The sequence below is a fragment of the Gigantopelta aegis genome, chromosome 12, assembly GCF_016097555.1.
Source record: "Gigantopelta aegis isolate Gae_Host chromosome 12, Gae_host_genome, whole genome shotgun sequence".
Lineage (NCBI taxonomy): Eukaryota > Metazoa > Mollusca > Gastropoda > Neomphalida > Peltospiridae > Gigantopelta > Gigantopelta aegis.
In genome coordinates this window covers 49,081,758-49,095,708 of record NC_054710.1, presented here as the reverse complement: position 1 = coordinate 49,095,708, position 13,951 = coordinate 49,081,758, and the positions used below count along the sequence as shown (strand labels likewise).

At 35.6% G+C, this 13,951-nt stretch overlaps 1 protein-coding gene across 2 annotated transcripts in view; it reads left to right on the top strand.

The window, feature by feature from the left end:
• The window catches only part of LOC121386183, a 196,997-nt gene that overhangs the window by 84,928 nt on the left and 98,118 nt on the right, over positions 1-13,951 (top strand). For both annotated transcript variants that reach the window (XM_041517008.1, XM_041517007.1), the window contains exon 3: positions 6,659-6,804. In XM_041517008.1, the coding sequence (XP_041372942.1) occupies positions 6,659-6,804 (146 nt within the window). The remainder of the gene's footprint in view (positions 1-6,658; positions 6,805-13,951) is intronic.

Below are 13,951 nucleotides of genomic sequence, written 5' to 3'. Positions count from 1 at the left end.
TTACACCTTGAAAAGTGCCCTATGTATTCCGAGTAATAACTTTAATAGAATTTCCAGTAATAATTTAATATATATCTGCATTATATATATCTATAAAAAACCCACACGAACAACAAACATTTTAATGCAAATTTATTTTTAAAGCACAGATATGCATGATAGCTTCAGTGTCATCATCACTGTTTAATGGAAAACGAGTTGTGAGGTTGTGCACTTATTTCTGAGGATAACATCTGTCGTCATAGTTTCCATTTTCATGATTTCATCCAAGAATCTTTCATCTTTAGCCAAAGCGAAATTTCTCAGTTTTTTAATCAGTCCTAAACAGTCACTGTAAGATATCCAACTGCCTTCTGCATCACTGCCTTCTGCACCGCTGTTTTCACTTTCTTCAGCTTTGTCGTCACTTTGGCACTTTTCTTTTGCTGTTATGTAGCTGTTCACCAAGTCATGTTCCCAGTTTGTGTTTGGATTTTAAGTTGGTACATTTTCATCGAATGTTGCCAAATTTTTAATATCAACATTCATTCGCAAATCTCTCGCAAGTTGAAACAGTGGCACGTCATCCTCATCGTCGTTGTCGACGGAGCCGGTAACTGTTGGAAATCCACAGAGGTTAAAGCATTTGGTAATAGTGTCCAGTGAACTGCATCAAGAACGGTCACTTCTTTGCAGAGTTGTGAAACGGTTTCAGCACTGTCAATCTTTGCAATCAAACTCTTCAGCAGATGTTTCCTGTATCTGGCCTTAAATGCTCAAATTATGCCCTGATCTAAAGGCTGGAGTACAGATGTCGTATTCGGTGGCAGAAATTTGAGCTTTACATTAGACAGTTCCATTTCTCCATGTGACGTGGCATTGTCCAGAAACATCAAGATTTGTCTTCCCTGTTGCTTCGTGTCTTTGTTCACACTTTTCATCCACCTTTCAAATAACCTTCCATTCATCCATGCCTTGCGATTGAATTCCCATGTAACGGGTAAACGTTCAACATTAACGTTCTTAAAACACCTGGGTTTTTCTGCTTTACCAATCACAAGAGCCTTCAGCTTTTCCCCGGTGGCACTGCATGCCAACATTACCGTTAATCTCTCTTTGGAATTTTTAATGCCTTTATTAGATTCTCCTTTGGCCGATAGCATTTTGTCTGGTAGTGTTCTCCAATAGAGTCCCATTTCGTTGCAATTAAATATGTTCCTCAGTTCGTAACCTGCCACAATTTCAGAAATTCTCTCCTTGTAGTCGTCGACAATGTCGAAATCCACACCTGCACTTTCTCCATTCACCTTAAAGCTGAGAATTGAAATCTGCCTTTCCAACTCTCCAACCACCCATTTGAAGCTTTAAATTCTTCAAGCTGTAGATCACCAGCAAATTTCAGTGCTTTTTCTTTAATGATGGGGCCTGAAATCAGGATGTTTTTGGCTCGGGCATGTGAGAACCATCTCCACATCAGGTGGTTCAGCTCGTCGTATTTGCACGCAGTTTGACATCTCATTTTTCCATTGTTCTTTTCATATTTAACACAATATTCCTCTTTTTTCTTCAAAATGACAGATACTGTCGAAGTGTCGATTCCAAATTTTTCACCTAGTTGGTTTAATTTTGGTACCAGATTCGGCAGCCCGTATTAAATCTATTTTGGTTTTTAACGAAAGTTCAACTCACCTACATTTTGCTTGGGGTCGATGAGACATTTTACAGAGATCAAATTTCTGCGTGCACGTGTGTATCTGTATCTATGAAATAAATAACTAACTACATGTACATGCATTGCAAATCTATGCAGTTGGGTTTTAAATTACAATCTAAATGTGACAATGAGTGTGCTACTTTTAATTTGTGTCTTTGGATATGCTAAATGTTCAACAAGATTTTTTCCAACCTCATAGTGAAGATCTAAAATGCGATTAAGCTTCTGAGGTGCGATAGAATCGGACAACACCGACCGATACAAATAACACCAATCAAGGTCTAATTAGCCGAAAGCCAGAATGTCTGGTCTGAGATCGCAATGTTGCATAACGGGAGAAATAGGGTCACGCTATTTCCGGCCAGGTGGTGAGCTGAGTTTGTTGTTATTACGGTTTGTCAAGGTTATTTAACAAAGAAATTAAGCTTTTCGTTGACGTTAGCGGGTGGGTTGGAACATATCCCAGACATGCTCGATGGGGTTGAGATCAGGACTTTTAGCAGGCCAGTCATCAGTAAAATCAATGTTATTTGTCCTAAGAAAATTTATAGTGTCTCTAGCTGTATGAGAGGTGGCATTATCTTGCTGAAAAATCGAGATGTTGGCGTTGTTATGGAACAGAGGAATGACGTGATGAGCGAGAATGTCATCGCGGTAACATTGAGCATTTAAATTGCCATCAATGACGACTAGTGGTGAACGATAACCATGGGCAATGGCTGCCCAGACCATGACACAACCCCCACCCCCGAAACGATCTCGTTCAAGAACACAACAGTCAGCATAGCGTTCATTTCTCCTACGGTAGACGCGCACCCTGTCATTACCATGTTGTAAAGAAAATCTGGATTCATCCGAAAAAAGAAAGGTATTCCAGCGTCGCCGTATCCAACGAGTGTGTACACGTGCCCAATTAAGATGATTTAGATGATGACATTGCGTTAAAACGCATCCGACGTAAGGACGTTGTGCATGTAAACCGTTCTCCCGCAGACGATTACGAACAGTTTGCCCACTGATTTGGTTATTATGAAGCCCAGGTGTGTTAGCAGCAATAGCAGTGGCAGTTTGGAATCGATTGCGCAAATGCGTGTTCATGATATAGCGGTCTTGACCACGCGTTGTAACATGCGGACGTCCACGACGTGGCAAATCGTTGGTGCTTCCTGTCGTTCGAAATCTTAATCGAAGATTTCGTATCGCTCGACTAGAACTCCCAACATGCCTTGCAACATCTTCTGTCGACATGCCAGCATCAAGCATGCCAATCGCCTGTTCGCATAAATTATTGGGTATTCTTGGCATACGTACTAAAAATGCTACAATGTAAAAAACTTTAAATTTTTTTACAAATTTTGAAGCGTTTTCGTTCACTTGACAACAATGTCAGTAAGATAAGTAAAACAAATTGACCGAATACTACACGGGACATGTCGAACCATGCATGCACGTGCAAATTGAATTTCACGTTGTCGACGATTAACAGTGCAAAAATAATAGATAAAATTCATGAATCCTGATAAAAAAGCTCAAGGCTAATACTACCAATATAATTTCATTACACAATGAATTCTTTAACACAACAAATACTATATGTACAAATCGGAAGTTTCTTTTTTTTTTCAGTATATATACACACACACACCATGGAATGCTTAATGGTTGTGCATAATATTAACAATTGCAGGTAGATAATCGATCGTAACTATTAAATTACACATGAAATTGTGTCCGTTACACTATGTCCATCTGACAATAACACTGGACTCGCTGTTCCGATTTGTTTGCGAGTTAGACAGAAACCTTATCGTTAGGCGAGGAAGTGAATTTCTGTATCGTTAGTTTCATTATTAACTACTGCTTAGGTCGTAATACATGTGTTTGATGGTAATGTTCTAACCAGCTTCTTTTCCATCGTTCAATGTGTCCAGCTATTTCCTTCATGACCACCGTCTACTTTCGTATATATACCTGCGTTAGCAATTTATGGAAGTTTGCTGAAATTCTCAAACTCCTGACATCACAATATTCGGTTTTTGAAGAACGCCACAGAAACTGTATGGGTAGTTTCATAGAATATTATATTATATCCCAATGCAATTTAATTACACTGATGAAAACAAAATATGTTAAAAACATTATAAACAGGAGTCATGAAAATGTCTCTTCTTGATAATACATTGTTTGGTCATGAATATGGATGTCCACCAACGGTACCATGACACGTTTTCTCTTCTTTTGTTAGTCGTTGTGACTGCAGGTGGATAAGCAGCCAGTCATAACAAGCTTAATTCCAAGAGCAGTAATTATTCTCACACTATCACACAAATTACTTCAGTCCTTCACGTTTAAAAATATTAGGCAAGTAATAAATCACACACCTTATAAGCACAATTAGGCAAACGATTAGTGGTCCATGGGAAATATGTTGAATATAAGATGTTAAGTGTAACATGTCTTAAATACCACCATTTTAATGAGATTCAAGCAATATGCAAAGTGTCGTGGCCGCCAATGTTAGAAAATAGCTAAAATCTACTCAGATCTGTTAAATTCAACAATTTCTCACCACTTTAAGTATGAAGATTACGTTTAAGAATTGACCGCAATTATTTTTTGGTTCATGCAAGTATGAACCGAAAAAACTATTTGCACACTTTATGATCCCGTGTAGCGGGTCATACAAAAGCGTGCACATCATTTTTTCGGTTCATACTTGCATGAACCAAAAAATAATTGCAGTCAATTCTTTCTTCGGTCCATAAAACATGATATTGCCCTCAATGACGGTCAATAATTGATAAATATTCATTATATTACTAAAGGTATAATTCCCGAAGGTAACAGAAGTGTTCCATATGATGTCATGACATGAAGAATGATGTCATGACATAAACAAAATGACATCATGACATAGCTTTGTCTCAATTTAAATGTAAGTCACATACCCCCCAATTTTTTTTGCAAAAAACCCAATGTTTTATGGTGGTTTTCTCTAAAGTAGCATAAGGTCTGGAGAAAAACATTGAACGTTGACTAAAATTGGACCACCAAAGAGGGTCTAAATATGACATTTAAAAAATGGCCGCCGATGTTTAAAAATGGTAAAAATCTACTCATATCTGTTAATATGTATCGTATCACTACCCATGTATTGGGATATGTATCGTATTGCTCTTGGCAACAGAAAGTGATGACGTCATCAATTTTGCACCACCAATCCACCCTCCCTCTAAAAAAAAGAAATAAAAGAAATGACATCTGCATTACACAACTTGTGCACTGATCATGGCCAGGATAGTGGGAAATTGATCAATGAACCGTGCTGGTTTTCTGGAGTCATGGCGAAATGAGTAAATGCGTTCTCCTTTGCATGGATGGTAAAGACGTTTAACATACCAATCAAAGGACTGAACATTGAACTACATTGCAAAAGATGATCAGCGTAGAATGTGTGGTTGTTTGACATGCAACAGTGCAACTTTAAACTACAGAAATTGTGGTTCTGCTACTTAGATTGCTCATGTGAAGACACAACACATTTACAGAAATTGAAGAATGTGTGGTGTGTTGTGTGTGTGTGTTGTGTACGTGGTGCGTGCGTGTGTGTGTGTGTGTATGTGTCGATGATAGGGTTTCTGCCAGAGGATACAAAAATTACGTGTCCTAATATCTTGAAAAATAAAACATTTTTATACTTGAAATTGGTGTTTAAATTTGGTCAAAGTATGTGAAATGCAGTGTCGAAATTCAAAACATTTCCAACCCATAACCACCTATGGCAAGGTTTGATACTGGTGGGCGGCAGGCATCATGCAGAAAACGCTGCCTAAAACGCTCAATAATAATAATAAAAATAATATGTGTATTTTTCATTTGTAAAATCTATGTGAGAAATTAAAAAAATAAAATAATGTAACTCAACAGAGTAGATTACAAAAGTGACAAAATTATTCGTCTAGCTTGACAACATTTTGAGACATTTTGGGTTTTCGAAATGAAAAAAAACTGCCTGAAAGAGCCAGACTTAACAATAGTAATTCCATTTCCCCCCAAAGCAAGCAGCAGATTAATTAAATATTCTGTCATCTTCATGCATTATTATTTATATTTATCTTCATGTAAAATACTCGAATTTCATTGGTTAAACCCTTATACATGTACCCTGCGTGGGCAGAGTCAAATCTTTTATAACATCCTGTAACATCGGACTTGTTATTGTATTAATGCTCCATGCAAATATTTGTTTATTACCAACATAAATAAAACGTGGCTGTCAAACGATTTGCCAACCACTCAAAATTGAAGAACGAGCATTTTAATGTGATGAAGCATTGTAATAATACAGCTAATTTTGAATTTGAATGACGTCAGTATTCCAATGTCATCACTTTACATCTCCTTACAATAACACTAAACTGGGTACATGACATTGCTATTGAAATGTTTTTTGTTTGAACATTATTAATGCACCTGGATGTGTTTGAAGACAATCTTGTAATTAAAGATGTTGGCAAGATAAATTTGGGGTACAAGAGCATATAGAGGATATCAAAATCCATAAACCCCTCGTGATGCTTCTACACCTTAAGTTATATTACCTAGTGCTAGCAGAACCAAGTCATTAGAAGATCTGCTCTTGATTTGGTTATTCCAGACTTTGAATCAAGGGTGATGCTCTGCCTATGTGTGGATATGGATATATATCCAGCAAGGGAAGATCATTCTGCAATCGAGGAGATGACTCAGGTTGTATAACACATTGGTTGTGCTAGCACTAGGTAAGTATAAATAATAATGAAAATCAAAATCTTTTTCTAAATATAGCAATATTTTGAAATGGAAATTTTAAAAAGTTGTTATATTCTGATTTAATAATGACAGTTGATTTAACATTTTACATTGTCTGAGTTAGATGGCACTATTAATTGCATGTTAATTAATTTTCTTGTACTATGTTTTCAGCTATCGTGACCAACTCTTCAATCAATGTTGCGAATGCCCTCCCCTCACAAGAACAGATTAACTCTAAGAAAGATTTTAACATCAGCACCGTCATTGATTGTGCGTTTCCAAGTGTGAACATGTCCTGGGTGTTTGGTGACAGTCAAGTGAGTGTTACTTTATATTTTATTACAAACACACCACCCTCTGGTGAACATCAACATGTAAGTGTGTTTGGTGACAGTCAAGTACACATGTAAGTTTTACTTTATATTTTATTACCACCCACCACCCCCCAGTGAACATCAACATGTAAGTGTGTTTGGTGACAGTAAAGTACACATGTAAGTTTTACTTTATATTTTATTACCACCCACCACCCCCCAGTGAACATCAACATGTAAGTGTGTTTGGTGACAGTCAAGTATGTTTCACTATACTTTATATTTTATTACCACCCACCACCCCCCAGTGAACATCAACATGTAAGTGTGTTTGGTGACAGTCAAGTACACATGTAAGTTTTACTTTATATTTTATTACCACCCACCACCCCCCAGTGAACATCAACATGTAAGTGTGTTTGGTGACAGTCAAGTATGTTTCACTATACTTTATATTTTATTACCACCCACCACCCCCCAGTGAACATCAACATGTAAGTGTGTTTGGTGACAGTCAAGTACACATGTAAGTTTTACTTTATATTTTATTACCACCCACCACCCCCCAGTGAACATCAACATGTAAGTGTGTTTGGTGACAGTCAAGTATGTTTCACTATACTTTATATTTTATTACCCTCCTCAGTGTTCGAGATTTAATAAATTTGTGCAGTATCCCAGTTGGATACTAACATTTCAAAATCTGGTATCCCACCTGAGAATTTAGTATCCCACTTAAATGAAATTCATAAATAACATCATAACAAACTTGAACAACATTGATACTTAACTTCATCAGTAAATGACGACTTTCATTGTTTCAGCGAAAAATAAAAACACAGGATTAAACAAAAACAACAACATTATATGGGATACTGGGTTATTGAAGTCTGATATCCAAAATCAAATTCTGGTATCCCCGGAATATCGGGATACAGTTAATCTCGAACACTGCTCCTGGTGATGATATACATGTAGGTATCTTTGGTGACAGTCAGGTAAGATTTACTCTACATTATATTTTATTACCCACTAGTGAACATCTATATGGACATGTAGTGTGTATGGTGACAGTCAAGTAAGTTTTTGTCACGTAATTTAACAAGTATTTTAACAGCCTCTATTGTGTCCCATACCAGTATCCATTTGTATGTTTGATACAAACAATTAAAGTTATATTTTATGTAAGTAATGAAAACACTTTATTTTTATTGTTTCGGCAATCTTCCACTACAAAAACACTTATTTGGTGCCACATTTGTCATGTAGCAAGAACAGTCATTCTGTCTTTTGTATCCATTAACTCTCATTCGATATTTTAATCAGGGAGGCAAGGCTGAAATTTTTTATCAAGGTGAATTCACTTTTCTGCTATCCTTGTTAAACCATTTTTTATTTGAAGTTTATCATCTTAGAAGTTATGAAATGGTGATCTGCTCTGCGTAATCCATTGTAAGTTTTATATAGAGCACATATTTCATGGGCACCCTAGAATGTTCTAAAACTTGTTTTTATAAAATGTTTCGAAGTTGTTTATGGAAAGTTGTATCACAAATGATGCAAAATAACAAAATAACAAAATATAATGTTTTAGAGTAGATAAATCATGAGAAAAATGTGTGTGGTTTTTTTAACATAGGTAAAAAGAAATATATATCTATTACGTTTCTGGCAATGTCAGCGACATGCAGTGTCAACGTTTACATTTACGTAGCTCGAACGTTAAATTTATGTTTAGCCCCATTTCTCAAAAACTGTTAGTCCTACTTCATTGAAACTTGGTTTATAGCTATGCCTATCAGACTTCAATAACCCAGTATCCCATATAATGTTTTTGTTTAATCCTGTGTTTTTATTTTTCGCTGAAACAATGAAAGTCGTCATTTACTGATGAAGTTAAGTATCAATGTTGTTCAAGTTTGTTACGATGTTATCACGATGCATGTTTAAGACATTATTTCAAAATTTTAATTTTTAATTAAAGTACTATTGATTAGCATTTAGCTCAATATTAAGTTTTCGAATTCATATCAAGTTTTCAAATATATGCCCATTTTTGGCACGGTACAAATTCTGTTTTATAGTTATGTACATCTTTATTCATCTGAAAGTTTTTAAAGCAATTTAAAAGTTTATTAAATTAAAATTTAAAAATTAATTGATTTGCCTGTAACGTGCATTGGGATAAATATCTCTGGATGCAACTATATGTATGAGCGACACAGAATAAATTTAAGGTTAGCAATATATTTAATTCTGAGGAATTCTAGTCTTTTATTGCTGTCAAGACTCAAATGTAACGTATATGTACATCTGTATGTTATGAAGAGTGGGACAAATACCAGTAGAACATATCTGAAACAAATAGTGTATGAAAATGATGCAGTTACTTCTGTAATATTGCTTGTAATAATAGTTATGCATCATCTGTTATTGTTATTATTTACACTTACTCATTATTTAACTCAAACATTTTGGTAACATTTTTGTGCTTTTCATTTCCAGTATTTATATTATTGTTTGAATCGTCACTTACACAGACGTTCAAGAAGTTATTCTGTGGGTTAACATATTTGTAAGTAAGGGGATGGGGCAGGCCTATTTTTGCCTGAATTAAACAAAATGCTAGAATGCTAGAACAATGTTTATTAATATTTGTAAGACTACCTAACAGCTATTTTTATATGGTTTAACTCCATATTTTTGCATAACTTAGAACTAACATTACAGGGGACAATATTTCGAAATCTGAGGTAACCGGAAGTCAGTTCACGTGGTTTTTACCTAGGTAACCAATTGTTTGGTTACATGAATTATATTTGCATAACCTGTGAATTACCTGATCGGTTACCTCAAAGTTACGCTGAAATTATATTTTAAATACATAATGTTTAGCTCAAACATAAAGTTAAAACAAAATACAAAAGAAAACGTTTTATAAAACAGTTTCTTTAATGCTTGCAAATCGAAAGAACTGACTTCCAGATGTTTCTTTTGTTTTCGTACGATCGTAGCGTTGTAGATTTATTATTATTATTATTATTATTATTATTATTATTATTCACCAGTTGCCATCGGGATCGCAAAAAGTAATTTTTAGTTGCCCGAATCTAAAAACCACTGTCCTCGGGCATTGGGCCACCGTATTCTATAACCTTTGTGCAACTTGCTGAAGTTAACACTATTAGCCCAGTACTGAAACAAAATAGATACATTTGGAGGGAAAATGTCGATTCCCTGGTTCCTCTGAAGTATAATGCAAAACACTCAGTCACTCACTGGTGCATGATTAGACTAAAAAAAATTTAATATAAATAACAAATAACGGCTACCATTTGTCACTGATAATATGTAAAATTTAGTATACAGCAGATTTTTAAAACCCCACCAAAAACGCAAACAACAAATGTCCAGTTCCTCTGAACTATAAAACAGGCTACTCATTGGTGCATGGTTAGATTAATAAAAATAAATCTTATAACAACATAAAAAGAAAGACCACAATTTGACACTGATATTTTGCGGTGGTGATGCTATATTCACTTTATCGCTGGTACTTCTATACTACAGTGACGTTCCAAATGTTTGTTATTTAAAGCACATTATGCGATGTTAGTATTTTTCAGTTTTTGTGACATTTTTGCATTTTTGTTTAAGTTAAAACCGTTTTGAACCTTTGTAATATTATGTCTACATATATTCCTTTAGAAATAGAATAGCAGCAGATAATTTAGGCGCTTTAGCGGTCCATGCACATATCTTTAAAACTTTTGGCTCGACTCTATACTGAGCCTTCGGTCGCAAGTTACAACAGTTGCAATATACCGTGGTCTACTGGTTTGCCGTGCATCAAGTACTAACAATCAATCTAAAACATTTGCCGGAATACTAGTAGTATGTCTGCATGAATAAATTTCCTGTAATCGTGAAGTTTGGTAGTTTTAATTTGTGAACATCTACAGGTCACGACGTAACCGATTTGCGGTTCGCGTAAATTTAATTTTGCGTAACCGACACGCGAACAGACACGGTTCGCATGAAATATTGTGCCCTGCATTATGAGAAGAGGTTTGTTTTGTTTAACGACACCACTGGAGCACATTGATTAATTAATCATCGGCTATTGGATGTCAAACATTTGGTAATTCTGACTCGGTCATCAGAGGAAACCCACTACATCTTTCCTAATGCAGCAAGGGATCTTTTATATGCACTTTCCCACAGACAGGAAAGCATATACTAGAGGGGATGATTTTCCGTTTCAGATTTTGCCACATTCCGTTTCAGATTTTTCAAATTCCGTTTTTTTCTGTTTTTGTGTTCAATTAGTGTCCTATTTTATTGTTATAAACTATATACATTTGTTATATTGTTCCAGCTCTGAGCTGGTTTGCTATTACTATTTTTTGAAACACCTGTAAAAATAATTTTTGAAACAAACTTAAAAAAAAGAAAGAAGTGTATAAACCGCACCACTTGGTTCCCACCTTCATCCGTAAATAAACCGCACCTTTAAATAAGCCGCGGTTAAAACAAAGCCACAAACTTAATTACGGTTAATTATTGTTTGTATTTAATAGTAATAAAGAGATCCATTCTCCCTTAAATTCAAACAATAAATAATTGTTGATTGTGTGGCTTTCAGTTTCATTTCATCTGATGGATTATGGGTAAGTTTCATTTATAAACAAAACACACCGTTGACAAACCCCGCTATTTTCCCGAAAATATGAACAAGAACTTTGGTAATGTATTGTTCGTAATCTTACATTGTTTGCCAAAAAATATGTATAAATAAATAAATACATGATAACATATTAGTTTCAGTATGATTACAAAGCGTGAACCAAAAAAAAAGGGGGGGGGGGGGAGGGAGGGTACACGTAAGAATTACTATTTTAGTACTCACTCGATTACACATGTATGTTAATTTCTCTGTAACCTAACTAGCGTGCCGTGTGCACAAATTACATATTCAAATGAGGTCGGGTCAATCTGGATATAGACCAGTGGTAGTGAACCGAAACTAAACACTGTTCTGTCGATTGTTTAAAGTTTCGACATTATTTTATAACTTTAAAAAAATATATATTTGCCTAGAATTATATATTCAGAGCCGGTTTACGGATCCGCGGGGCCTGTAGCACAAATAATAGCTGGGCCCAATTTCCAAGATATATATTTTGCAACCCCCTCGGGGAGAGGGGGGAAATGTACACAATGCCTCACCGCAGGACCCCATGAACCGCAGGGTCTGTAGCACGTGCTACATGTGTTACAATAATAAACCGGTGAGAAGAAAAGTAAAATGCTATTTTTGTGTGCAATTTAGAAAACAATCGGTTCAGAAATAAATAACATGTAGTAAATTCCGTAGCATGAAAAAAGGCCTTCCCCATGGGACGGACTATAAACATGAAATGTTTCCGTACAAATTAACGAATATGCGCAAAGTTTTACGAAATTACGTTTTCTGGCGAAAGCATTGTGTAAATTGGCTATGCTTTTGAATCGTAATAAGTATTATTGAAAAATATCGAAATTGAATGTACAAGAAATCTTATTATATAATCAACATTCTAAAATTGTATTAGTAAATGTTTATTTGTATATTTCAAGTTAAATTTCACTATGTAAAGTTACACGGGTAAACAGTCACATGCTTTGTTGCAAGCTTATGGCAATTGACCCATCCGTACGGCGTGATTGACAACCGCACTGGACCAATCATGTTTCGCGGTTCAAAAACCGCGGCCCAAATTTGCTTAGGTTAGACAACATAATTTTTTTCAATGTGTAACGTTTTTGTATAGTTAGCATTAAAATTAGTTAAAATAATTGTTTCCTCCAAATGAATTATAATCATAGTAAACATATGATATACTTCTGCTGACAAGTGTTAATAGCGATGACAACTATGCAGAGCCTACGATGGTGTCTGGCGATTTCGCCACCGGTCGATCTTGTCCGGGTGATCTCGCCACGGGCGAGATAGCCGTAAATTCCATATACTACTTCCCTACGATTGACGTAAAATCAGTGTTTTTCTGTGAAACCGTCACATGGTATTGAAAGTGAAGTTTTGCCGAAATCCATCAAAATTCAACTGATATATAAATTCTACGAAGGTAATAGTTTAAGAATCACTTTCCCTCCAATGTAATGGAATTTACTGACTCATTTAATCAGTCTTCGATGTATATATTGTCGTTAAGAATCCGTCGTTAAACAATACATAGTCAGACGAATGGCCAAAATAAAAGTTTTGGCAAGACTTCCGATCGTTCCAGCATTCAGTTAATTTAGGCGTAAGTTAGGTTTAGGGTTAGTGATAGTATTAACAAGCATGCTGGAATGTTTGGAAGTCTTAGCATTTTTTCTTTTTCTTTTTGTTTGCATGTGTGTAGGCGTGAGTCTGTGTATACACTTTTGTGTGTGTGTGTGGGGGGGGGGGGGGGGGGGGAGTGAGGGAGTAACCTATATGGTTGTGAGCTTTAGGGGGATAAGGAAGTATTGTCTGGAAAGTTATCAATTAGGCAAATGTTATGTAGGGACCCTGAAATGTTTTGAAGCCCAAAATAATAATAATAATAATATTCATAATTGTGATTTTTTGCAATTGGAACAGATCTGCCGGTTACGGTTTCTTATGAATTGTACATGCATATTGGTTGTTCACTTGGGGGATTATAACTCAGGGTTTTTTTCAGGTTGACAACAAATAAAAACTTGGCCCATTCATCTAGTGACAAATTTTCATTGAGTTTTGTTTCCATGGGATCATTTACAATGTATACTATAACTGAATGAAGAACATTGAAAAAAAACCTAATTAAATCCCAGAAGAGAACAACTAAGACAGACCAAACAATATGCATGTACAATTCAACATAAAAGGTGTCTTAAGTGACCAGGGGATGAAATGTATAAAGGGTGTAAAACAGTAGTGTGTACGAAACATCCAGGGACAAGACAAATTGGGTATGAAATGTCCCATAATCGTGTCGAACTCCGCAGAGAATCCTTATCCGGCAAAATTATTATTCTGATTTTCTTGGAACAGAGATTTTCATCACACCCGTCTATATTTTTTTAAATGTTTTTTTTAATTGTTTATTGTCCCCAGAAACATAAGCAAGGTGAAGGTTGT